This window comes from Halichoeres trimaculatus, unplaced genomic scaffold, assembly GCF_033239565.1.
Source record: "Halichoeres trimaculatus isolate MK-OKI-2021-1 unplaced genomic scaffold, fHalTri1.1 fHalTri1_scaffold_10, whole genome shotgun sequence".
Classification (NCBI taxonomy): domain Eukaryota; kingdom Metazoa; phylum Chordata; class Actinopteri; order Labriformes; family Labridae; genus Halichoeres; species Halichoeres trimaculatus.
In genome coordinates, this window is record NW_027437187.1 from 6916618 (window position 1) to 6932545 (window position 15928).

The 15928-nt window shown below is 40.7% G+C and overlaps 1 protein-coding gene across 1 annotated transcript in view; it reads right to left on the reverse strand.

Moving 5' to 3' along the window:
- necab2 (N-terminal EF-hand calcium binding protein 2) overlaps positions 1-15928 on the reverse strand; it is a 206806-nt gene that overhangs the window by 92361 nt on the left and 98517 nt on the right. Inside the window, exons 6-7 of the mRNA XM_074677014.1 lie at positions 6462-6598; positions 6198-6322 (exon numbers count right to left, since the gene is read on the reverse strand). Coding sequence (XP_074533115.1) covers positions 6198-6322; positions 6462-6598 — 262 coding nt within the window. The remainder of the gene's footprint in view (positions 1-6197; positions 6323-6461; positions 6599-15928) is intronic.

Sequence of the window (15928 nt, forward strand, 5' to 3'; positions counted from 1 at the left end):
GGCGTGCTGCCTTGCTGAACGCCTCCTGAAACTCACTGCACCCTACCACTCCCGTGTCTGTGTCTGTGCACACAGCACAGTCCGATCCAGACTTAAAGATGAACCCAACTGCAGGGACAGAGTGGGGGGAGGAGCAGTTGTAGTAGAGGTAAAAACAGATCAATGCACACCTGAGCTGAATAAATGTCAGGATTCTTGCTGGTATCTTTTCAATATCTTGAGCCACACATCTTTGTTCCACTGCACCCTACAGCTTCAAACCCTGCTGACACAGTTCCAGAGATGCGATGTCATTATCCTGCTCAAATTGGGTTCCTGATGATGTTTTTATTCCAGTCGGTGCTCTTGTAACAGGGCTTTGTTGTTCTGCGTGGATTTAGTGCTGTGAGCTGTGATTTGTCGTCTGCAGAAGGTGTTAGATTTTGAAAATTGGCGTTTCATTTCTCAGTGTATCACTTTGTTTCTTGGCTTGTCTGGTTTGTGCTCAGTGGCTGTTACTGGCTGAGTTTAAAATAGACTAGGCTGGTAAAAGACAAGCAGAGCTCTGCATCTGGGATGTTTGAGAAGTGATGTGGCACATCTTTGCAGATTGCAAGCATTATCTAGAATGCACGCTGTTATGGTCCAAGTGTTGACGGTGCAAAGAATACACATGAAGTCAAGTGAGGACAAGTCATGTTATCTTTTAAAAGATCAGACCAATGTAATATCTCTCTTTGAAAAGGTCTTGATTCAATACCTCATGTATGTCTTGATATAAACGCGAACACTGCCAGCTGTCAGGTGCAGCACTATTTTAGAATAATGCAATGAAAATCAGATGACATGCTTATGACTCAAAAGATACTTCCTGCTGTCAGCATCCCAGCTGAGATTTGTTAACTCAAATATCTAATCAGCCAATCACATGACAGCAACTCTGCAGCGTTTAGTCATGTAGACATGATGAAGAGGAGCTGCTAAAGTTCAAACCGAGCATCAGAATGGGGAAGAAAGGTGATTCAAGAGACTCTGAGCGTGTCATGGTTGTTGGTCTGAGTATTTCAGAAACTGCTGATCTACTGAGATTTTAACCCTTAACCATCTCTAGGGTTTACAGAGAATGGTCCCAAAGAGAGAAAATATCCAGTGAGCGGCAGTTCTGTGGGACAAAATGCCTTGTTGATGCCAGAGGTCAGAGAAGAATGGACAGACTGGTTGGAGCTGATAGAAAGGCAACAGTAGCTCAAACAACCATTGGTTACAACCGAGGTCTGCAGAAGAGCATCTCTGAACACACAACACGTCCAACCTTAAGGCAGATGGACTACAGCAGCAGAAGACCACACCAGGTGACCCTCCTGTCAGCTAAGAGCAGGAAACTGAGGCTACAATTCACACAGCAACACCAAAACTGGACAATAGAAGATTGGAAAAACGTTGCCTGGTCTGATGAGTCTGGATTTCTGCTCCACATTCAGATGGTAGGGTCAGAATTTGGCCTCAACAACATGAAAGCATGGATCCATCCTGCCTTGTATCAACGGTTCAGGCTGCTGCTGCTGCTGCTGGTGGTGTTATGGTGTGGGGGATATTTTCTTGGCTCACTTTGGGCCCCTTAGTACCACCTGATCCTGGTTTAAAGTCCACAGCCTACCTGAGTATTGTTGCTGACCATGTCCATCCCTTTATGAGCACAGTGTGCCATCTTCTGATGGATACTTCCAGCAGGATAACCCCCATCTTAAAGATGCAGTGAGGTGGATCTGTTTTGATTGCACTCCCTCGCCACCTCCTGGTTTGGAGTCTCACACACACTGTCGTAAATTACTTTTCGTGAGGCGTATGTTTGTTTAAAAATTAAATGGCAATCGGATCAAAACAAATTTTCCTTGTTCAAGACAACTTTTTACTGGATACAACTCGCCGAGGTAAGATATTTATGTGTACAGTTACGTAGCACTACTGTCTGTAATGTGACATCAAGCAAACATTGTAGTAGCTGGTTATATGTAGTGCCATCGGCAGCCCAGTGCTTCAATGTATCTGAGGGGCTAACGTGACAGTAAGTATATACTGTCAGTTTGTATGTTGTCATGGAGACTGAGACGCCGCAAATCAGTCTGGTCCTACTCAACCTGATCAGGAAGCTCAGGAGTAGAAGTAGAAATATTGGTGCTGATAATCTCATTTTAAAGTGTTGATTACGATAAGGTATATTTCTAGAACGGAGACCTTTTCAAGATCACTTTTAAACTCCTCACAGCCCCTTTAAGTAATGTCTACCTGTTTCTTAGCAAACAAATAAAGCCTGTTTTATGTATATCATCTCAGACTAGTTTCTTGAACATGACAATGAGTTCACTGTACTCAAATGGCCTCCACAGTCCCCAGATCTCAATCCAATAGAGCACCTTTGGGATGTGGTGGAACGGGAGATTCTCATCATGGATGTTCAGCCGACAAATCTGCAGCAACTTTGTGAAGCTATCATGTCAACATGGAGCAATATCTCTGAGGTGGACCTGAAAAAGTGGCTGTTGAGAGCATGAAGCAACAAATGATACAAACAGCGCAGATTTCAACTAGGACAGTGGTCTGAATAATAACCTGTGCTCATGTGTCGTTTGAAGATGGACTTTAGTTGGAAAACACAGCTTCTGAAATGTTGGTCATTGTTTGAAGTGGTTTTACATCTTTGGAGGAAACAAACAGAACAGCTGATTTCCCCATGGAATGTGTCATATTTTCCACAGTGAGTCATTTTTCTCAGGCTGACCTTTCTGACCCTGCTGTCTGTGGACTAAATGACACGCTGACCCTGAAATAACAGCACAGAAGACTTTCAGCTGACCGTCATGGAGAACAACTTGTGGGAGATTGATTTTTCCCACTGTCCTCTGTTTCAACTCAACTGTTTCTCTTCATCTCAGTGTAATGGTAGTATTATGTCTTGTATCAGTGACTGTGAAAGTGTTCTTTCTCCTGTAAACAGTTTGTTTTAATGAGAGCATCAAGTGTCAAGGCTACACTGAACCGCAGTGATAAGCACCAGCTGGAGAACAAACAGAGAGGTGTGTAAAAGTGCAAGAGAGGAATAAAAATGACACCTTTACAGAGAGCTACATAACTTAAGTGCTACATAGAAAAATCTAATCATCCACTTTAGTATCATCTGCTCTCCTCTCACTGCCTCCCTCCTTCACCGGTTTACCTCTGTAGCTCTGCATGCAGCATGCAGGCTGCACTGGCTCTGAGCAGGAGGCTGCTTGAAGTTCAACAATGGGGACAAAATCTCAGAAGTAGAAGAGTGAGTTTAGGTGTGTGTGAAAAATGCTGAGTGACACATTTAGAGTTTATTTCCTGCTTACCCAGAGGGATGATCCCTCACTGAAAACCACAGCCACAACATTTATCATCAAAATTTACGACCGATGCCCTCTGTCTTAGAATTTGGAGCTGATGCTTGTGTGTGTGTGTGTGTGTGTGTGTGTGTGTGTGTGTGTGTGTGTGTGTGTGTGTGTGTGTGTGTGTGTGTGTGTGTGTGTGTGTGTGTGTGTGTGTGTGTGTGTGTGTGTGTGTGTGTGTGTATGTGTGTGAAATCTTTATCATCCCTGAGGGGCATTTGGTGTGCAACAGAGGTCCACACAGTCAATACATCAATGAAAAACAGCACAATAACATTAACACATGCATATGATACATAACTACTGTGGATGTCACCATGACACCATGATGGGTGTTAGTGAGATAAGGGACAAAAGACCAACAGTCTAGGCCTGGGCGATAAACTGATAAAGATATATATCACAAAATAACTTTTCCTCAATAGAAGTACGAGTACAACACCATTTCTGAACTTAGTTTTTTTGTATCTAGAGCTCTGTGTTTTCTCTGGTTGAGCTGGTCTCCACACGTGCATAATGAATGTTGATCTACACGATCTCTGGAGAGGGCAGGAGATGAACCTCCCTCTTCCGTCCGCTGCGGCTTAGTTGAAGGACCACTGCCACTGAATGACCTCTGGACTGTTGCCAGGGCAATTATGATCAATGTCAGCCCAGACACAGCACTGACCAGCTGAAAACTCTTCATGGTGTCAGCAGGTATTATGCGTTAAACCCTCATTTAAAGAGGGCGGTTTGTTCTTGTGATCAACTGAGCACGCAGTCTTAGAAGATCACCTGTAACACATCCAGTAATGATAAAGTAAAGTAGATGTTCTTGTTTTATTTTCATTTATCTAAAGTAGTCGTATAATGTTCTTCAGTTCATCTGTCATGTTCAACCTCTGGTAACAAAATAAACCAAGCCAAAAACCACCTTCTGATGTCTTCAAAGCTCACTTGTGAGTAACAGAGCCTTTAAGCTTGACAAAACAGTTGTTTGATTTATATTGTGATACATATCGTTACCGATTCATGTGAAAAAATCGTGATTGTATTTTTTCACATATCCCCCAAGGGGCAACATCCCGTTAGTGAAAATGAAGCTTATGCAGAAGTGCTAAAAGATGCTGTTCTTCAAGGATCCACATGAGGCTTGCTGCAGAAAGACTGGAAGTCACGTACACACTCAGGCACAAAACAGACCCTTGTGGCAATTAAAAAAATATAGCTACTATTTTATTAGGATTATTTGATTGTCCAATCAGAGACACAGCTCAGCTCACGTGACTAAGGGTAGCCCTGTAGCTGTTGGAAAGGACACTCACAGCCTGCGTCCATGGTTTGGCTTCATTCACGGTATCGGTAACAAACAAGTGATGCCGTGGAGGCTACCATGTTTTAAACAGTCTATAATATAGCTCAGTCCTACAACAGTTCATAGTAAAAAAAAAAGTGCGGGCAGCAATGCGTACAGCTTATTTAAAGATCCAACAACTGATGGTACAAACGTGTTCAGGTATGTATGAGGACATTTCAACCTCCTGACATACCATATTGTAGGCCAGGGATCTAGCCCTGCCTGCCTATACATGCTGGGAGAGAAGGACTTCTGGCTTAGGAAGTCTCACTCTGCTTCAATAGGTGGCGCTGTGTCCTTTTTGATGAGTGAAGCTGTGTGCATATTGAACTACTTTCTGCTCACCTGAAGAGGAAACCTCATTCTAACATCAATGGCTGAGTTGGATGCAGCTGTAGCTTTTTATGTTTCTTACATACTATGCATATTAATACAATTTGATGTGTTGGAGTCCTGCCTGATTCAACTGCGGTGCGATTGCACTCACATTAACTACATGTGTTAATTCAGCTATGCTCAGTCCATTCTCAGTCTGACTAAGCTGTTCCCATGCATGGTAATAGTGTGATCTTGTGCTGACTAAGCTCATAGTCCCTTTTCTGAAGATGCATGTAAACATACTGACTGATTGTCAGCTGTCAATCAACAGTTAACAAGGTCATACTTTACACTGAAACACTATAGGTGTCTGTGAGTTATTAATGTGTGTTTGTATCAGCCTGAGTCAACCAGGTCTGACTTCAAATAAGTCATATTAACTGATGAAACTCTGAATCCAATTTTTACTTTAAGGAGTTCATGAAAAAGTTGGTTTAGAGCTGAGGCTCTGACCACATAGGACATTATAGAGAGTAAATAATAAGATTAACAGAAACAGATTTCATGCTCACAGTAAAAATGCCTTACATTATCAAACTATTATCCATGACAATTATCAATCCTAAAACACTAAATCATTTGGTGCAGTTTTCTGTCTAGACGTAATTTTTTGTCTGTGTTTGGGAGAGTTTCTGGTTTATTGACACAAGTTTATGTCTCCATATTTCACATTATAGAAATGTCAACACCTAAGTTTTCAGGTGGTTAACCTCCTGACGTAGCTTGACAAACCCTTGTACTTTGCAGTACTACCATTGCCAAAATGAACACGCAGCTATAACTGTTAACAAACAGGAAATGTGTGAATTGTTATTTCTACTTTCAGTGATACCAAGTGTCTAAAGATGAATAATGGGTAAAAAAAAAACCATTAGTGCTAAAAATATCCGACAGAAGGACCAAACAGATCTTTGAACACTGATATCATGCAGGCCATAAACATGACCACTGTTCTACAGACGTCTTAAGAAGCTCAGAGGAGAATGTGCTATTGTAGTACATATGGGAGGGACAACCTGTGTGTGGATATTTTCACACATATTCTGTGCCATAGTGTGTGTTTGTGAGTGTGTTTGTGAGTGTGTATTTTTCACCTGAGGCAGTATTGATGGTCCTGACAGCCTCCCTGGGACTGACTCTGTTGTTTGGAGGGTAGTCAGGGACAGAGTTTACGTTGCGCTTTTCTGACATCCGTGGACTGACCTTGGCCGGTAGATGACTGAAAAACAGAGAAAAACAGTTTTTTTAATGCTGGTCTGATAAACTTTCAGTCTCATACTCCTTGACGACACACAAACCGCCTCATGATCCCAACTTTCACACATTAAAACCTGACAGTGGTTCCCTAGTCCGCTCACCCTGATTGGCTGTGCTGCTCGTCGATGGCGTCCACGGCGCTCTCCACAGAGCTCAGGAGAGACTGGATCTGATTGGCTGATTCCTTTAGTAGGAAACGGGTCACAAACTGCTCCACGTTGGTTCCTCTTTCATAGACCTGCACAAAAGAGACATAAAAGCTGTGATCTTGGGCACAATCCTTGTGACTTTGGGGGTTTTAAGTAGACGGTGTCAGAAAAGCTGAAAAGAGTTGAAACACCAGAATATCCACCAAACTGTCGACTTATAGTTATCATTCATTTCCACACACAGTGCAACACCACAGCCTCTATATCGCTCACTGTTTTCCTTACACCCCCTCAGAGGAGGTCTTACGCAGAGTTTCTTCCTTGTGTCAATTTGATGGTTGAAGAGATTCTCAAGGTGGACGGGCAGTTTGCAGAGGAGTTAAAATAGACCAGAGCCTCTCTCTCATTCTCTCCTCTTCCTCTGCAGCATCTGCCTGAATCACTGAAGGACCTTGGCCTGAAAGTTAGTTGATGTAAACCTTGTAGTGTGAGTTTAAAGTGTGGCCCATGGGGACCAGGAAATGCTGCTTTGAGGATTTTTATTGAGATTCAGCAGGAATTGTTCAAGGCCAATGGGAAATACTATCCCCTCTTTTTTAGGGTGTACACAACAAAAATGTGACAAATAACCCTCGAAATAATTGAATCCTTTTGTTGAAAACATCAGTCACAAATCCAGCAATGCTCATTCACGCAGACAAACTGGGCACTGAAGCTCTGACAGCGTTCAGCTCAAGGGAGTATTGATCCAAAGGTAATCAATCACTTCATTAAACTCTGTTATAATGTCACAGCTGTGAATCCCTGAAGGTAAATCTACTCAGAAACAGAAAGGACTGATACCGACAGCTCAAAATTTGATCAGCTGAATAACCTCAGGAGTAGAGAAGCAGTCAATAAAAAAGATGAAATCCTGACGACAGAATCAAAGAGTGGCTGAGCTGCTCTGCTGACAGCAGGGAGAGTAAACTGTCCAGTCAGTTTTTTGTTTCATGCAAGACTGGAGCTTCAGAATTTTTTGTTTTTGTTTTTTGTCCAACTATCCTAAGAACAGCAACTTTTTTTCAAGAACTTGAGAGTTTACCTTCCCAGATCATCTGAATCATTGCTGTGAATGCAGCAATGCATTCACAGTATATGTTCTTCTGTGACAAAAAAATTTATTGCTGTGAATGCAGTAATGCATTCACAGTATATGTTCTTCTGTGTCAAAAAAATTTATTCTTCTTCTTCTTCTTCTTCTTCTTCCGCCCGCTTTTTTGGACCGCTAAAACTTCTGCAAACTTCAACCGATTTTCACCGTTCAAACTTCAAAACGTGTGTTTCAGTGGGGACAAGGGGGCTATGACTCTTCAGAAACTTTTCACAAATACTTTCCAAGATATTCAACAATTTACGAAATTTCGGTCCCATAGAGATGAATGCGGAATTTTCAAAATTTCCTCCCTTCAGGACATTTTTTCAGCCTTCTTCAAACCCTCCTCATTCAGTCATACATTCAGCTACAAACTCCAATCAAACTTCAAAATATTCAGCTATCTTTTGGCTTCATTCAGTGGGTTTCAAATGTTTCCTAGCATTCATAGTTTCTTCACAATGACCCTTCAAAGGTCATGATGCATTTCAGCTCTTCAAGCCGTTTAACATTGGTGTGTATTGGACGGAATGTTTCAGCTCAGAGTGGGAGATTCAAACGACAGAGCAGGGAGAGGGGGAAACAAGACCTGAGAAACTGCTGGGTAAACTGCTCTCTTGGCCACATTTTTTGAGCTATCAACACAAATAAGCCCTCAGCATGTAAGCAGTCTTGTCCTGCTTCTGACAAAGTGGTTTTTAAAGCAAAAGGATGGAGCCCTTTTTCACAAAATGACCAACTGTCGGGCAAAGTCAGCTCCGGGACCCATGTACTCCAATGTTAATTCCTGAGGGGTTTTCTCAGAGATCAGTCAAATTACCCTCATCTATCTATCGCTGTCATGGGCCTATTTCTGCATCTTTAGACATGAAATTAACACAGACAGCTTCCTCAGGGTCTCAGGATTCCTACGGTGTGATCACTTTTCTTATCGGCCCTTTGGTTTTGTCACAGTTGCAGGCAGTTTGACACCCTGATTTCAGTGGAAATGTGTTGGGAATCAACAGACTCCACCAGCTCTCTGATGGCAGTTGGTAAACAATGATCACCATGGCAACATCTGGCTTCAGATGAGCCTCAGCTAAAAGGCTTACATGATTAAAAACTCACTCACAGGACACACAGGATTTTAAGAGATAAGACTTGCAATATTCCTCAGCCAGGTCAATATTTCCATAAGTATTCTTTAAAATTTAATTCATTGCTTCGAATTTTGAAAAGATGCAGCCATTTGAACTTTAAATTCATTTATCCATTCCATTGATTCATCCATTAATTTCCTTTCATCCAAGAGTTAATGGGGGGCTTATTCAACACTCTGCATTAGCAGTTGAGTGCAAGCTTTTCAGGAATTATTTCAACCATTTTCAGACATAAATTCAGTCATTCATGTTTAGCATTCTGAATCAGCAGTTGAGCACAAGCTTTTCAAGACTTAATTTAAATATTTTCAGACATAACTTCAGTCATTCATGTTCAGTATTCTGCTTTAGCATTTCAGTGCAAGCCTTTCATGACTTCTTTCTTCCATTTTCAGACATATCTTCAGTCATTCATGTTCAGTATTCTGCATTAGCAGTTGAGCGCAAGCTTTTTGACACTGCATTTAGCCATTTTCAGACATAACTTCAGTCATTCATGTTCAGTATTCTGCTTTAGCATTTCAGTGCAAGCCTTTCATGACTTCTTTCTTCCATTTTCAGACATATCTTCAGTCATTCATGTTCAGTATTCTGCATTAGCAGTTGAGCGCAAGCTTTTCAGGACAATTTAAACCATTTTCAGACATATTTTGAGTTTTTCATGTTCAGCATTCTGCATTAGCAGTTCAGCGCAAGCTGCTTCAGAATTCTGCATTCACAGCGCAATTTCTTCAGAAATTGCTTTTCTAGTTCTTCTTCTTCTTCTTCTTCTTCTTCTTCTTCTTCTTCTTCTTCATTCTTCCGCCCGCTTTTTTGGACCGCTAAAACTCAGGCAAACTTCAACCGATTTTCACCGTTCAAACTTCAAAACGTGTGTTTCAGTTGGGACAAGGGGGCTATGACTCTTCAGAAACTTTTCACAAATACTTTTCGAGATATTTCAGAATTTGTGCATTTTTTGGTCTCATAGAGATGAATGAGGAATTTTCAAAATTTTCTCCTTTCAGGACATTTTTTCAGCCTGCTTCAAACTCTCCTCATTTAGTCATACATTCAGCTACAAACTCCATTCAAACTTTAAAATATTAAGCTACCTTTTGGCTTCATTCAGTTGGTTTCAAATGTTTCCTAGCATTCATAGTTTCTTCACAATGACCCTTCAAAGGTCATGATGCATTTCAGCTCTTCGAGCCGTTTAACATTGGTGTGTATTGGACGGAATGTTTCGGCTTAGAGCAGGGAGAGGGTGAAACCAAACCTGAAAAATTTCTGGGTAAACTGCTCTTTTGGTCACAATTTTCACTCCACATAGGCATTTTATATATCAAAATGGAGGAGGGCTTGTCCTGCTTCTGAAAAAGGGGTTTTTAAAGCAAAAGGATGGAGCACTTTTTCACAAAATGGCCAACTGTCATGAGAAGTTAAAAAAAATCCCCATATACCTCCATGTTAATTCCTGAGGGGTTTTCTCAGAGATCAGTAAAATTTCCCTCATCTATCTATCGCTCTCGTGGGTTCGTTTCTTGACCTTCATGCATGAAATTAAGATCAACAGCTTCCTCTAGGTCTCAGGATTCCTACGGCGTGTTCATTTTTATTCTAGCCCTCACGGTTTTGGCAAGGTGACAGGAGATTCGGACTCTTGCTTTGCCACAAAATCTTCATAAGATTACAGTAAGAAGGGCAAAGTTGTGCACCTGCACCTGCTGCCTTTAACGAGCTGGTCACCGTGGTAACCTTTGATCTCATGCAGCTGTTTATAGTAACTCATCAAAACATCCAGGAACAAAGACAAGCATGTGTCTGTTAATTTATCAGTGATCATCAATGCAAAATCTGGCTTCAGATAAGCCTCAGCAGACAGGTTTACATGATTGAACACACACACACACACACACACACACACACACACACACACACACACACACACACACACACACAAACACACACACACACACACACACACACACACACACACACACACACACACACACACACACACACACACACACACACACACACAAACACACACACACACACACACACACACACACACACACACACACACACACACACACACACACAGGGCAAAAAGTATCACACTTTAACAGCATTTGACTTCCATTTCCCTGAGTCAGCTCCTTATTTTCCTAGATTTTTTTCTTTAAATTTAAATTCCTTCCTTTAATTCCTGTATCAATTCAGCCAGTCAAACTTTTAAATCCAATTTTAGATTACACTGATTCATGCCTCATGATCATTCTTTTTGTCAGAATTGCAAGCACCTTTACACCCTGATTTCAAAGGGAATGTGTTGGGAATCAACAGACTCCACCAGCTCTCTGATGGCAGTTGGTAAACAATGATCACCATGGCAACATCTGGCTTCAGATGGGCCTCAGCCTACAGGCTTACATGGTTGAAAAACTCACACACAGGACACACAGGATTACATTTTAACAGGGTTTAAGATAGCCGACTTACTTTTCCCCTCAGTCAGGTCATTATTTCCATCAATGTTCTTTGAAATTTGATACATTCCTTTAATTTTTGAATAGACGCAACCATTTCAACTTTAAATTCCTTCATCCATTCCATTTATTCGACCATTTATTTCCTTTCATCCAAGAGTTCATGGCAGGCTAATTCAGCATTCTGCATTAGCATTTCAGTGCAAGCTTTCCAGGAGTTCTTAAAACAATTTTCAGACATATCCTCATTCATTCATGTTCAGCATTCTTCATTAGCAGTTGAGCGCAAGCTTTTACAGGAGTTTTTAAAACAATTTTCAGACATATCCTCAGTCATTCATGTTCAGCATTCTACATCAGCAGTTGAGCACAAGCTTTTCAAGACTTCATTCAACCATTTTAAGACAAATCTTCAGTCATTCATGTTCAGCGTTCTGCATTAGCATTTCAGTGCAAGCCTTGCATGACTTCATTCAACCATTTTCAGAAACATCTTCAGTCATTCATGTTCAGCGTTCTGCTTTAGCATTTCAGCGTGAGTTATTTAAGACTTCATTCAGCCATTTTCAGACATATCTTCAGTCATTCATGTTCAGCATTCTGCATTAGCAGTTCAGTGCAAGCTGCTTCAGCATTCTGCATTCACAGCGCAATTTCTTCAGAAATTGCTTTTCTAGTTATTTGCATTCTTCTTTCTTGGAGGTTGGACAATGTGTGTCCTTTTTAACTCGACATTTATTTTTACCAGAAGCAAGGAGGTATTTATCAACAGTTACAGTTTGAAATGTAACAACAAGCAAATTTGTCAGTTTGTTCTGTAGTTTAGTAGCCGGCTATATTTAGCTCAGCTGAATGTCTGGTGGTCTAATTCATGTCTGTAAAGTGTAACGTTAGTGAATCCTGGTTATGTCCTGCCAGTCATCTACCAATCAGAGCTAACGTAACCTCACTCTTCATTTTATTGATAGACTCTCAAGTTTGAACAGACCACTGCAGAATAACTGCTGACTGTGGGTTGGACTCAACATTATCACAAACAGTTTAGCCCTTTTAGCCTTTAGCTTGTGTTTTGGCCTTGAATCCTTGTTTGATACACTCACAGAAATTTTTAGCCCAACTTTAATGATTTATGTAATTTAATTACATAACAAATTCACATTCTAATGTTTATCAGGTAGGTTTGGGTTAAAATTATCTAAAAAAAAATGAATGGGAATTTGTCATGTAATTAAATTCCATAAATCTTAAAAGTTGGGCTAAAAGTTTCTGTGAGTGTACAATAGCTCCTGCTTAAGCCTTTGGTTCATGTTTTAGCCTTTAGCTTGTGTTTAAGTTTGAGCCCATGTTTTACCCTATAGGCCATGTTTAGCCTTTAGTTCTTGTTTTAGCGTTTAGCTCATGTTTTAGCCTTTAGCTCGTGCTCTATCTCTCTCCCAGTTGTCTTTCTTCTGCTCTTCTGTCCTTTTTCTGTCTGACAGTTAGGTTCCAATCCGGTCCTGTCAACCCCGATCAGGAAGCTAAGATATATCATTTGGGAAAAACTAGCAATTTTGGCGCTGATAATCTCATTTCAAAGTATGGATTACCATTAGGTATATATCTAGAAGAAAGACATTTTCAAGATAACTTGAAACTCCTCACAGCCCCATTAAGTAATGTCTACCTTCTTTGCATTTCTTTTAGCAAACAGATAAAGCCTGTTTCATGGGACCGTGAAACACGCTAGGATGTTTTTTTTAATGTGTAGTTTGCATTTCTGTTGGTGTGATAGAATTTTATACGACATTTCCGCCATTTTTAACCAATTAAAGAATCATTCCCATTAAACAGTCAAATGGTGTAACCACAAAAACATGACAAGTATTAAATAATTCACCTTCCTAGAAGTTCTGACAGTGTACTGATGAAATACGAGATTTATTTTGAAACATCTTTAAAAAATATAGTTAATAATTTCATTTCTAAACTTTTTTATATGGTTTTTGTTGGACTGAATCACTATGTTGTAGACACCAATGTTCCCAGTTGGTTGAAAACCACTTCAAATTTTATTTTCACCATGTAGTAGACTGATAAAAGCACGTTTAGAGTTACTTTTTCTTTCAATGTCTGATTTTTTAATGAGAAACATTGGTTACACCAGTTGGCATTTATCAATTAAATGTCTTTCAAACCATATAAGTTGGTGAAACTTTTGTCATATCCCCAATCCATATTCTGATATTTTAAGTTTTTTCTCTTTGCTTGTAATTAATAGGATATACTTTGGCAGACTAATGAGCACAAGTTTGATAAGCTAGCTTAAATATACAACAGAAAACTTCACCCAAGACAAGTTTTAATGAGCAATGGTTAAATCTGGGACCCCCCCCCCCCAAAAAAAAATAAATAAATAAATAAAAAAGAAGTTAGTACATGCATTTATTTTATTTCATTTTATTTTATTTCATTTTATTTTATTTTATTTTATTTTACCATCACAACCAGTTTAAAATGTGCCTGAATGTGTAACTTTGTGAGGTGACTGTAAGTCAACTCAAGGTCATCTCATTCCAAGTAATTTGACTTTCCCAGAAACTTTTCAGTGCTGCAGACGGTCAAGGCCAGAATAGCAGTAAAAAAAAAGGCATATAAAAACTTCACTTTCATAGCACAGGCCATAATTGACTGCATGCAGTTTGCACACCAGAGAGCGGAGTCAGTCGGTCATGTCAGCTGAACTGTCAGAAGTCACAATGCAGTGATTCAGGGAGACAATTAAGGTTCCTGTGCAGTCAGCCGTTCTCCCTGCACTTTAATCAAAGACAAAAGCTCCCCTGAGACACCAAAACACACGCTGTATTGACTTCCATTATCACAGCCAATGGCTTTTAAACACAAACACACATGTCCACATGAGGACGAAGAACAACCACACACTCCAGGGTGAAAACATTTAAACAAGTCTCGTGCACAGAACAGTCACTTTGTTTCAGTCTTCAGGCTGTTCAACATGCATCTGGTGTGTGTGTGTGTGTGTGTGTGTGTGTGTGTGTGTGTGTGTGTGTGTGTGTGTGTGTGTGTGTGTGTGTGTGTGTGTGTGTGTGTGTGTGTGTGTGTGTGTGTGTGTGTGTGTGTGTGTGTGCAACCAGCAGCTGCCTGGTTGAGATTTGGATTTGTTGAGTCGTTGAACTCGTGGGTGCATCTGTCTTCTTGGGTAATGTGGTAGGCATGTGTACGTTTAGTGCTTAAACACTAATCACTGTCAACAATTAGACAACAATTAGCTTTGATTACATCAGATTAAATATGTAACATGTCTCTATTCTCATATTCTCTGTATAAAGGAATGATGGATAAGCTATAATGTGCAATAACAGAGGTCTCATAATTTCACTCAGGGGGCTTCAGGATGAAGCAATACATGGGCCCAAGGATTGATTCACACCAGGTTAACTGGATTAGCCCTTTAGCAGCAGCTGCCCAACATACTCACTTTGATAATTTAAAGTAATCTAGCTTTGCTGAAAAGGGAAATACCAGAAGACTCGATCTAAGCCAGTCTGTGCCCTTTAAGAAGGCAAATTTCTGCAAGATGGTGATTTTCATTTTAAGAGTGAGCCATTTTCTTCTCTGCTCGCCTTATATCTCTCTGTTTACTGTACAGGTTCATCACCATCTCTATGGCCCCTCAGTCTGTGTCTCATGGGATCCACTACAAAACTCAGCATAGAAAAGCTGTGATCTATAATTCACACAGATCACTGACCCAGGAGATGAATGGTCTTTCTCTGCTGGCTCCCTGAAGACAGCCAGGTGATTAGCTGCAGCGTGCTATTGTTCAGTGTGTGTGTGTGTGTGTGTGTGTGTGTGTGTGTGTGTGTGTGTGTGTGTGTGTGTGTGTGTGTGTGTGTGTGTGTGTGTGTGTGTGTGTGTGTGTGTGTGTGTGTGTGTTAAATCATAGGTGTTCAAACCTCCCCCTCCAAAGAGGGCCACACATGAAAATAACCAGCTGCCAGCAACTCTCACTAGCAAATTTATTGACCCATAAAGTATCTTACAAATGCTCTGTCTGTAATTTTAGTGATTTCTGTAAAATCAGTCTCTCAGCATCAAACCTCCTTGTTCCATCATCACAGACTGATGAAATCAAAGCTCACCTGTCCCTCAGGTGTCTCTTAATCCCAGATGATCAGAGGTCAGTTTTCTCCCGTGTTACCTGCTGCATGAACATCAGCAAACTCTGCTTCTGACCAAGGAACATGTTCTCCACTAGGGGGCGATTCATATGTCAGGATCAGGATCTGGAATTTATCAGGACTGCTTTTCATATTCAGAGCATTTTGCCCTGCAAACAACATATTTAGACCCAAATATCTCTGATCCTGCATTCCAAACTATTTCTATACTCCAATTTTTTATCTTTCCTGCAGCATTCCATCAAAACCCATGATTCATTTCAGCGACATAATCATACAGTGTAAAATGAAAGCTGGGGGCGTCACTTTGGACATGCCTCACAGAACGGAAATGGATGTGTGACAGAATACACCAGTGTTCTACAGTTATGATGGGTCATTAAGGGAGACTGATTCCACTGGTGCTTAGGGCCTGAGCACCCACGGGGTGCGCAGAGCAGCGTGTGCAAATCACGCTAATACAGCGGTCCCTACTTTTCTAGCATGAGTTCTT